At 46.9% G+C, this 11,432-nt stretch overlaps 1 protein-coding gene and 1 pseudogene across 9 annotated transcripts in view; both read left to right on the top strand.

Moving 5' to 3' along the window:
• The window catches only part of LOC104873763, a 16,223-nt pseudogene extending 13,869 nt beyond the window's left edge, over positions 1–2,354 (top strand).
• Slc39a11 (solute carrier family 39 member 11) overlaps positions 1–11,432 on the top strand; it is a 412,155-nt gene that overhangs the window by 275,131 nt on the left and 125,592 nt on the right. For 8 of the 9 annotated variants that reach the window (XR_783584.3, XR_004518544.1, XM_010640585.3 and 5 more), the window contains one exon: positions 6,269–6,439. The exons of the other annotated variant lie outside the window; for it this stretch is intronic. Coding sequence is in view for 6 of the 8 variants with exons in the window: in XM_010640585.3 (XP_010638887.1) it covers positions 6,269–6,439 (171 nt within the window). In the remaining 2 variants the exon portion in view is untranslated. The remainder of the gene's footprint in view (positions 1–6,268; positions 6,440–11,432) is intronic. 9 annotated transcript variants of the gene reach the window in all.

Below are 11,432 nucleotides of genomic sequence, written 5' to 3'. Positions count from 1 at the left end.
TTTTTTTATTTTTTCTGCTTCTGTTTAGACAAGGGAAGGAGGACTGGCCATGGGGCATTGCCCAAATTCAGGTGGATGGAGGGGGAACAGCCCCTCAGCCCTAGATATGTACTCATTCCCATTCATCTAGGATTTACTAACTAATTAAAGGATCACAACTAAATTCTTACCAGGTATTATCACAGCTCATGTTGGTAACTGAGGTCCTCCTCCAAATTTATACTGAAGTTCTGGGAAACAAGTAGGAAGAAAAAAAATGTAAGTAAATGGATCCTTCTACACTCTTGATGTTGTTTGTGTGCATACACTATATAGCAGATGTTCACTGAATTCTTCTTCATTGCATGTTTTGTAACAGGGATTAAAAAAAAAAATGTGTTTCCAGCAATTTGAATGGTCTGCATTTGGGAGATGCAGATGTGCTCACTTGTGCTAATCCAACTGCATGCTCCCCAATGACATCTTGAGGATATTGTTTAAGCTGCCTTGTGATCTGTTAATTAGCATCACCACATTCATCAGGGGCCTGAGATCCATCATTGGGCCCATTGGATTTCGCCTGGCACATCATCCCAGGGATCCTCGTGTGATGGACTGTGAAAGTATTTACCTCCCAGGTGTTCTTACTCTGAGCTCCTTGAATCCAGAAGGACTCGGAACTGGTTTCAAAGCCATCTGTGTACCTTTTGCTGCAGAGTGGATTGTGGCTTTCCCTGTGCGTCCGAAAGCAGTCGCTAGCCCCGTATGGTAGCTTACTAATCCCAGCTATTTGGGAGGGTGAGGCAGGAGAATCACGAGTTTGAGCACAGCCTAGGCAACTTAGTGACTGAGCACGATCCTTTTCTCAAGGTAAAATATGAAAAGGACTTGGAGATATAGCTCAGTGTGGAGGCCCTAGTCAGTGGTGGCCAACCTATGGCACCTGTGCCCCAGTAGGCTGTTTGTATCATTGGAAGCTCTAAAAGGTTCGCCATCACTGACCTAGGTACAATACCCAATACCACACCCACACACACACACACACACACATGCCCTAGTCAGTGGTGGCCAACCTATGGCACCTGTGCCCCAGTAGGCTGTTTGTATCATTGGAAGCTCTAAAAGGTTCGCCATCACTGACCTAGGTACAATACCCAATACCACACACACACACACACACACGAAAAAGAAAAAGGAAGATGGGAAAAGCAGTTGCTGATCCAAGATGGTTTAGAGCTATGAATGGGTAGACCTCAGGGGCTTGTGTCATTACAGGGGTGGGGCTTCCCAGGCAGCAGAGTTTGCTGTCCTCCGCAGGCTTGTGACTGCTGGGAGTTGTCTGCTGATGTGCTGGGGAAAGAATTACATCCCCTGCTTGGGAGAGGAGGGAAGCAGCTGTACCCGAGGACGTCACCTGGTGATTGGGAAGAGTGAGCCGGGACACCTCTGCTCCTCTGTGGTCCTCGTCCTCCCTGGAACAGGTGGCAATGCCATGTCAGGTGGCTGAGCCCCCAGTGGCTCCTTTCTGCCTGCGGATTCTTAATGCTCAATTCTAAATATTGTCAGGGGCAACATTTTTTTTTTCTAATCGCAAAAAGTCTTTCCTTTCTACTTTCCTGGAAGAGTTATAACTTGGCTTGACATTGGTAAATGTTTCCTACTTTGAGCCACTTTGCAGTTAGAAATAGCTGGAATGAATGGGCTCAGAACATCATTTCTATGCATTGTTTTCAGGTTTGTGAGCAGGAGATTCCTGCTGAGTCCCCCTCTGCTGTCTTGCAGCTTTCCCACCCCAGGGTCTACTACCCCACCTACCCTTTTTAGTGAGCAGATGAGCAGATTAACCCCTGTCTCTGTGCCACCCTCGCCAACCTCAGAGTCCAGCTCAGCCAGTGGCTTCTGGAGGGAAAGGATCCACGTTGACCTCTGGGTCCACTGTGGACTGGCTGTGTGACCTGGTTGTGTGTCCTCAGTTTCCTCATTTGTTACAGGTGATTGATCTTTAGTCACGGGACTTTGTAAGGATCAAGGCTGAGTTGGGGAGAAGGTCCCAGCGTCTCCTATCAGCCCCTCTCACAGATGTTTCCATCTTAGCCGTGCCATAGACGATGCCTAAATACCCTTCCTACTTCGCTTTGCCGGGGTCTACTTCGAAAGCGCTCACAGCTTTGCCATTTCAGGACTTCCTGTGTGACCCTTGTCACTTGGCTCTGGCACCCCTTGCAGCTGCCTGTGTGCACACATCTCCCTTGAAGCTGCAGCGTCTTCACCAACCTCACCTGGAGAGGTGTGGGGCGCCGGCCGCTCTGGATGCCTCTTGCTCTCCCAGTGACTTACCTGGACTAATCGTCCTTATCGCGTTGCGGACGCATTAGTGGCTTTATCTCACTTCCACCCTGCACCCAGCCCTGGCATTCAGTTTTCTCTCACTGGGACCCCGAGACCAGGCTTGTTTCTCTGCTCTGGTTGACACTCCTCCAGCTGCCCCATGCTTTTCCTTCCAGCTCTGGGGATCTCACCTGTCCGGGATTCAGTTTCCAGTGCTTTGATGACACTGGTGAAGATCAGTGCTGCTCTCTGTGCTTGGTAGAGAATGTACATTCTGTGCTTTAGGTGCAAAAGAATTGCTTGTCTTCCCTGTCTGTGCTCCCTTGAGTTAAAAAATCCACTAGGCAGATTTTTTGATTTTGTTTTTGTTCTTTTCGACTCCCGCGGGAGAGCTGTTGAGCCAGGACTGAGGGCTTAGGGTGAGCCCAAGGAATCTGCAGTGCTTAGTACCGGCCCAGAACAAAGCTGAGCAGGCCCCAGCCCTGCTTGGTCCATGGAGTACATTTGGAACTGCCCTGCTCACGTCCCTAGTACTTAGGGCTTGAAATCTCAAGTGTTGAGGCGGTTTCCTGGCCTGCCTCTGCAGCCTGAGTTGTCCAGGTACCATTAACTTAAAATGTACAAAATCAGCCAGGTGTGGTGGCGCAGGCTCGTAATCACGGTACTTTGCGAGGATGAAGGGGGAGGGCCACAAATTCGAGCCCAGCCTCAGCAACTTAGACCCTGTCTCCCCCTCTCAAAAAAAGTTTCTAAATAAGTGTTTGGGTGGTGGGGGAGAAAGTAAAAGGCCAGGAATGTAGCTCAGTGGGAAGGCCCTGGGTTCAGACTCCAGTCCTGCCTCTCACACACACGTATATTGCAAAACCACTTCCAATCTTGTGTGCATAGAAACGCACATGAGAGCCTGCATGGGAGGAAGCTGCTTGCTTTCTGAGTCAGGTTGGATGGTGCCCAGTGGCAGCTTCATGTGTCCACATGGGCACATCTGGGCACCCACAGAAACACACACCCACATTCAGTGTGGATGCCACACGGGGGACTGAGCTGCCCTCTCGGCGAGCACTGTGGGGCGGGGGAGCTGCTGCCTATCTGAGATGACTGCAGGGAGATGTCAGCCAGGGCACTGAGCTCGGACAGCCGGCAGCCCCGCTGTGGATCAGTTAGAGGTCCACCCCCACTTCCTGTCTTCCTTCCTGGGACCGAACCCAGGGCCTTGCACATGCTAAGCACATGCATGACCGCAGAGCCACACCCCAGCAAGGCCCTCTTCCGTCATGGCCCTGAGGTCCAGCCATTGGTAAGAGAGCCAATCATGAGCCAGGGACGAGTGAATCCATTTGCCCTTTGCCACTTTCTACTCCTCAAGCTGTATCTGCTAGATTTGTGTAAGCAAATAAAAATGATCTTCCCAAGAGGGTTGTTTTTCTTTTCGTGTCTAAGCAGCTCACCTGGGTGGTTCACCTGAAAGGGAGCCGCAGATACCACCAGGTTATGGGGTGGGACACAGTCTTCCGGTACGGCACCCACAGGGGTAAGAAAGAGCCCCTGCCTTGTGCAACAGTAGAAGGAAGGAGGGGCCGGCCAGAGTCGCCCCTTGATTCTTTAATGCTTCGGTTTAATTTATTCTTTAATTTTATTGGTACAGCTTAGGTATACATTATGATGACTTTCATCATGGGGAGTTTGTACCTGTACATGGTGTATCTTGGTTATTTTTTCCCCCTTTCCCTTTCCCTCCCCTCAACCCCTTTCCTATTTACAAAGTTTGTTTCCATATTTTCCTCCTTTCCTCCTATATTTTTTTCTTTCCCTTTCCTTTCCCCTTCCCCCTTGGGCCCTTTCTTCCTGTTTCACATTATATATTATACATTTTGATGTCCGCATTTACACTTTCAGTTTCCTACACCAGCAAAACAATGCAGTATTTACCACGTGTCCTATTTATTTCACTTAAGAGTATGGCCTCAGTGTGCATCCATTTAGGTATAAATGTCTCTGGTTTATCATTGTTTATGGCTGAGTGGTACTCCATTTTATTTGAAAAAGTCCCACATCTTCTTTATCCATTCTCCAGTTAGTTGCCATTTGGGCTGTTTGAAGTATTTAGCTATTAAAAACTGTGCAGCTGTAACATGGGTGTACATATATTGCTGTGCTCTGATTCTTTTTGGGAAGAATTCTTTTGGGAAGATAGCCAGCAGAGGACCAGCTGGGTCAAATGGGACCTCTAATCTTAGTTTTTGTTTGAGGAATCTTCACACTGATTTCCACAGTTATTGTACAAGTCTACACTTCCAGCAACAGCGGAGAAGGAAGGGTTCCTTTCTCCCCACAGCCCCACCAGCATCTGTTATTGGTTAATTTCTTCACAGCAGCATTCTTTCTGGAGTGAGGTGGAATCTCAGCGTTGTCTTCATTTGCGCCTCTCAGATCACCAGTGGCCCTTTGATTCTTAATTTGGATTTGAGGAATTTTTCCTCTAGCCTTCATCTCAGGGAGCATCTTCTGCCTGTGGGGATTCTGTGACTGGAGAAGGGAAGGAGGAGTAACGAGAGGCCCTGTCAGCAGTGGTCCTGGGCAAGGACTATCGTGCCGACCTAAGCAGGAAGCTCCTGCCTGCAGTTGAGGGCACAGCATGGATCCTGGACGCTTTTCAGAGTGAACGGAGTTACTGGATAACTCCACTGGGAGGGCTGGGGGTTGGCTCAGTGTGGAGCACTTGAAAGGTGACATCCAAGTCATGCCCACCAGGCTCACAGGAGAGATCCCGCTTCCTGATGGTGCCTTCACATGTTTGAGATTTACTCCAAACCCACTTCCTCACCAAGCTTCCTCCATCTGTCGTGAACCAAAGTCTGATGCTGTCCTTTGCCCTTGTTCCCTGGATTTCAGGGCCATGTCTGTCCTCTCTGGCTGCATGGCTTCGTGTTGGTACCTGTTCACAGACATCTGCTTCCTCCTGTCTAATCTGTAAAGCTGCCTCCCTCGCTCCATGCATGCTGGTGGAGCCCTGTCCTATCACATGACTTTTGAGATTCTACACCCACGCAGGAGTGATGTGTCTGTGAATCTGATTGGCTGAGTCTGACATCTGAGTGGGTCCTCCTGAGGCAAGGAGCAAGGGACACATATTAGGAAATTCTGTAGGGCTGTGGAAGGAAAGGAGCACAACATAGACAGTAGCAATCAATATGTCCTGCACTCAGTATAGTCCAAGCACTTTCATATGCTTCATCCTCATTGAATCCTTACAGACTTCTGTAAATAGGTCGTGTCGTTGTTCCATTCTCATGAATCAGGAAACTGCATCAGAGAGAACAACTTGTTGGCCACCGCATAGCTGATGAATGGCCAAGTCAGGAAGCTTAAGTCAGCCAGTCTAGGTCTGGTACCTGTCCTCCTCATCAGTACCCAGGATAGGTGTTGCTTTGCTTTGCTTTGCTTTTTTTCCAGGACTGGGGATTGGGTCCAGAGCCTTTGCACTGAGCTATATCCCCAACCCTTTGTTTTTTGTTTGTTTGTTTGGGTTTTTTTGGAGTGCCGGGGATTGAACTCAAGACTTTGCGCTTACAAGGCAAGCGGTGGAACCACTGAGCTAAATCACCAGCAACCCTTTGTTAATTTTTTTTTTTTTTGAGGCTGTCTTATTAAGTTACTAAGTTGTCCAGGCTGATCTCAAACCTATGATTGTTCTGCCTCAGCCTCCTAGAGTACTAGGATTATAGGTGTGCACCACCACGCATGGCTAGGACGCTGCATTTTCATCTTTTTATCCTTTCTCGTACTGCACCTGGACATTGGGCACTGAATGTCTACTCAACCAGTGTTGGTGAATGAATGTTCGGTCAGGTTAGAAGTAGAGGGTTCCAGGTCTTGAAAGCTTCCTCTTGCTGCTGCTTGCCCACATGTTGCTGTGAGCCTTTTCAAACCTCTTTCTGCCTCTCCCTCTCTTTCTGCTCAGACAAGAGTGAGAACGGCGAGGCATACCAGAGGAGGAAGGCGGTGGCTGGCGGCCCCCTAGAGGGCCCTGCTCCCCTGGCACCTTCTCGAGGGCACCTGGCACAGCCCAGCGGCAGCAGCTGGAGGAGAATCATGCTGCTTATCCTGGCCATCACCATACACAACATCCCAGGTGAGAACTCGGCCACCTGCCAGTGCAGGAGCCTGGCAGGAGAAGGGGTAGGGGTGACTATGGAGGTACAAGTACTGCCCTTTCTTGAATTTATGTTTTAAGTAACTCGTTGTGGGTCACAACATCCCATTCTTGTCACTTTAAACAGCTTCTGTGCTTCCTACCTAGGAGTTCCTGTCTTTACATATTTTGTAGCAAGTTATTGGAACATAATTTTGTAACCTTTATGTGATCACACTGGTGGAGGGTGCTTTTATAAATATGTTTGTGGTTCTGCCTAAAGCTTTTCAAAAATATTGACTTACCCACCTTCTTTATGGGGGCATCTTTCTGAAATGTCCTCACCAGTCTTTTCCTGTTTAGCTTTGTGAATTTAATGTGTTTTATGTCTTTGGATTGATTTTAAATGGGGGGACAGACTTACTGATGTTTACTTCAAAAACCACATGCTTTCAGAGCAATTAGAAAATACAGGTAAATATAAAAGTAATAAATAATAAAAGTATTCTAAAAATAAGCAGATGGAGGGACCTGAGCTGCTCGGGCTCTATCGTGGAATTCCAGCTCTGTCCCTCTCTAATGAGTTTATCTTAGAAAATTGCTTGAACTTCCTGAGCCTTAGTTTTCTCATCAGCTAAAGGGAACAAGAGGCTAAATGTTCCTACAGATTTTGGTGCAGCCCTTGACCTTATGAGCATTGACACACACAAGCCATTATTGGCATGGAAAGCACCACTCCCTGCCTTTCCAGCCTGGACGTCTTCAGTCTCCAGTTCTGGAACACTCTGATCCACCTTTGGTTGTTCTAGGACCTAAGTAGGAGCAGGTACCTCCCCCAGGGAATGTCCCCAAGTGCTTTATTTTCTGAATTCCTGCTGAGTTCATGGTGCTCATCTGTCAGTCTGTTATAGGAGGAATACACAGTAAGACGAAGCTTTCACGCCACCACATTTTTGTCTTCAAAGCTCATCTGGATGTTATTCCATCTGCTTCTGGCCTTCCTATTATGAAGGCACAGGGCAAGGCCAAGCTAAGTTTATGCCTCTGAAACTTGATGTATCTTTGCTTGTTATTACAGCAACTAAAATGTTCCCCAAAGGCTCATGTGTTGAGAGATGATTGATTCACAAGGTGATTGGCTCATGGTGGTGCTGCCCTCATCAATGGGCTAGTCCATTGATTAGTTCATAGCTGATGTGCTGCTTGGAAGTGGGCCCTGGTTGGAGCAGGTGGGTCACTGAGGGCGTGACCTAAAAGGATGTGTCCAGTCCCAGCCACTTCTCTCTCTCTTCTCTCTCTGCTTCTGGCTGCTATGAGGTAAGCAACTTTCCTCTGTCATGCCTTTCTTCCATGATGTTTCCTTCTACCTTGAAGCCAGCTGACCATGGACTGAAAGCTCTGGAACTGTGAGCCCCAAGAAATCCTTCTTCCTTTAAGTATACTGGGCATATTGTCCCAGCAATGGAAACCTAACTGGCACAGCAGAGATACTTTTTGCTGTCTTTACAGGCTGAAAATTCTAATTCACATTATATATATATATCCCAGTGTATATTAAATCTGCTGAAAACATGGTGTCTCCACCCACTTTTTAAGCTCAGCTGTTCCTCTGGATGAGAAGCATGCTCTTCTGTTGTTTTAATCCCAGTCATAATTTCTACCATGTGGTCATGTGTAGGTTATTTTCCCAAATTTTTTGTCATGGTCTGTTTCTCACTTCCAAAGTTGCTTTGCCTTGGTGGGAGGGTCTGGCCATGTCCACTGCTAAAGTCTTAAAAAACCTATTGGGAGACGAAGGCTAGGCAGACCCTTCCAGCCCATAAAATACTGATGGCTCAGGCTGGGATGGAAGTGGCCATGGCGGTGAGAAGGGGGCCCATCTGGGTCTCCATCAAAGGTGGGGCCAATGGGATCTACCCATAGGCTGGATGGGAGGTATGAGAGCAAGAGATGAACCAGGAGGGACCCAGATGTCTCAGAGGCAGCTGCTGCGAGGGTGGGGTTGCCATCAGCTGAGCTGGGGCAGGTTTTAGGAGAATATTAAGATTTCATTTTGGATCGTGGGGCTTGGTGGAGATACTGACGAGACATCTGGGTACACAAGTTTGGAGGTGAGGAGCAAAGTCTGGCTAGAGCTATATACATTTGTGAATCATTGGCACGTGAGTATTATTTAAACCCATGGCACTAATGAAATCATCAGGGGTCTAAATTCGGAGGAGTGGGCCTCTGAACACCCTGCTGTGGCTTCTTCCTTGAGTCTTCAGTTTGTACTTCCTCTAAAGAGATAGTAACTCACCAGTAGTCTCCTTAGCAGTATCATGTCCTTTGATGACAACTGCTTTAAGAGCCTGTCTGTAGCTAGCCTGTCTTTGAAAAGGTCTCTTCTTTAACATTACCCTTTATAGTTTATTAAAAATTTAACTAGAACTTTGACATTCCCTGAGACTGTGGATTTGAACATAGACTTTTCACAATGACTAAATGGGTAATTGGTTTTTGAAGATTTTTCTTTTTTACCATGCTGATTCAATTTTTTCTATGTCCCATGGATGACATTTTGTTTAATTTTTCTTTCAATGTGGAAGGAAAAAAGAAAGCTTGATAATGAGTCTTCTGGCTCCTCCTGGAGGTTCCTCCTGGAGTGTGAGGACACAGACACGGCACTCATGCAAACCAAGGGCACTGGGGTGAATTATGTGATAACAGGTAGGCAAGGACAGTGAGTTCCGTCACTGTTTCACAGCCTTCCTCCAGACTCAGAAAAGCTAGCTACAAGACAGTGCTGTACATTCATCTTAGTTCTTTCAGGCTAATGTAACAGTACTGTAGACTGGGTGATGTATAAGCCATAGAAATTTACTTCTCACATTCTGGAACCCGGAAGTCTGAGATCAAGGTGAGGACCCTCTTCTAGGATGCAGATGGCTCTCTTCTCAGTGTGTCCCCTTGTGGTGAAAAAAGGGTGTGAGAGCTCCCTGGGACCTCTTTATAAAGGCACTAATCCCATTCTTGAGGACTCCATGCTCAGAATCAGTGAACTCCCCATGGTGCCACCTCCCAGTACCATCACAGTGGGGCATAGGTTTCATCATTTGAATCTGAGGAGGACACATTTAGACCAGTGGTGGCGAACCTATAGCACATGTACCGTGGCAGGCTGTTTGTATCATTGAGAGCTCTAAAAGGTTCACCATCACTGATTTAGACAGTAGCAATATAGTATCTTACAGGCAATCTTAGGGGTTTTCGCCCCATGAAGATTGTCCACATCCTTCAAGCAGGAAAGAATCCCCAGTTTAGATGAAAAAACTGTGCAGTTGTGCAGGCAGTTTATATGATTCAGAGGGACATGGTCATGAGGGGCAGAGGGCATCCGATGGGTCCCTACTGGTGATGCCCTAGAAGGGAGACACTGCTCAGTCCTCCTTCCAAGCTGTTCCCCTGGCCACTGCCCATGTGCGTCTGGGGTAAGCTTAGGCACCTGCTCCAGGGACTGGAAAGCGATAGTGCGTGAAGCATCATGTTTTCTACGCAAGCACAGTGCCTCTGACAGCGCTCTTCCTATAGCATCAGGCAAACTCAAGGGCCATAAGTCTTGAAGATTCCTGGACCTTAGGAAACAAGCTCTCTGTGTTTGCATGGAATTAAACTAAAAAGCAATTGAGTTCCTAGTAATCTCTTTTCCTGAGTAGTTGATAGTCTCAACGGTATAGTGCTTTGCATGTGAGAAAGTTAAAAATTTAAACCAGAAGGGATTCTAGATTCTCATTTAAATGTCTCTCCAGTTGAAAATAGAAAGTCGCTATTATTACCCTGTCTCCTCCCAGCTAAAGTATGGGATGATTCTGTGAAGCATAATATAAATCGTGCATTAATTTCATTTCTATTTAATTTTTTTTCTTTTTTGCTGCTGGAGATATAACCCAGCCCCAGAATTGCATTTATTCCCCCTTTGCAGGAACTCATCGTATCCTGTCTCCTTTTGTTATGGTAGTTATCACTCTTGAGTTGTGATCATTTAAACATGTTTGCCTCTCCTTGGTAGATGGAACTTCTTGCCAGAAGGTCAATGCCATGATCTTCTTTGGATCCAAGATCACAGCTCACTCTGGATCTCTGTTCTGTTCTACACACAGTGTAGACCAGAGCATCTGGAGTGACAAGGGCCTTTGGTCCCCACCTTCCATTCTAGGAGAAGAGCTGTCGCTGGCGAGTTAGATGACTAGTTCTCTTTCTGCGTTGGCTGCCAGATAGGCCAAAAGTGGGTGTTTGACTCATGTAGATCTTGATGAGTGTTTGAGATTATTTATAAAGATCCACAGACACAGAGGCCGGATGAATAACACACTTTTCATTTTCCTCTCCTTCGAGTCAGGAGCCAAGTTCATTTTGCTGGCTGTTGCAGGGACACAGACTCGGGGCCATGTTTATATCTTGGGGACAGCATGGCAGTTTGTTTTAATGATTGGGCTTGTCATCACTGATGTTTCCTAATAATGGCTTCAAAAGAAATGCTCGCGGTGTTAGTCGGAAGTGATTTTTATTTGAGGGAACAAAAACACCCATGTAGACCCCAGAAAATTGACAGTGGTTGGTTATTCCTGGGTGATGGAATGAGGACTGATTTTTATTTGCTTCATGTTTTAGTGAGGTTTATAACTCACATAAATGTTTTTGGAAGGGGGACCTCTGTCTAGCGCCTCAGTCCCCCCAGCTGCAACACACCCACCAAGGTACGGTAGTAAGTTATTGCTTTGTGGCAGAGCCAGTCTTATTGGTGTCAGCAGCACTGTCTATATCATCTTTATTCCTCCTCTCCCAGTCACTTTCTCTCTCCTAGACAACTCCACTGGGGGACATTTCTCTCCTGTGATGCCTTATTTCTAAAGCACAGAAAATTCCCAAGCTCTGCCAGTCACTAGAAGTTTCACCAGTTCCCTCCCAAGCTGAGGAAGTGACCCTGTTAAGTCTTTTTTTTTTTTTTTTTTTT

The sequence above is a fragment of the Fukomys damarensis genome, unplaced genomic scaffold (assembly GCF_012274545.1).
Source record: "Fukomys damarensis isolate Sample0158 unplaced genomic scaffold, DMR_v1.0_HiC HiC_scaffold_23, whole genome shotgun sequence".
Taxonomy (NCBI): domain Eukaryota; kingdom Metazoa; phylum Chordata; class Mammalia; order Rodentia; family Bathyergidae; genus Fukomys; species Fukomys damarensis.
The sequence above is the reverse complement of the archived record's forward strand: the minus strand, read 5'-3'. Positions and strand labels throughout refer to the sequence as shown.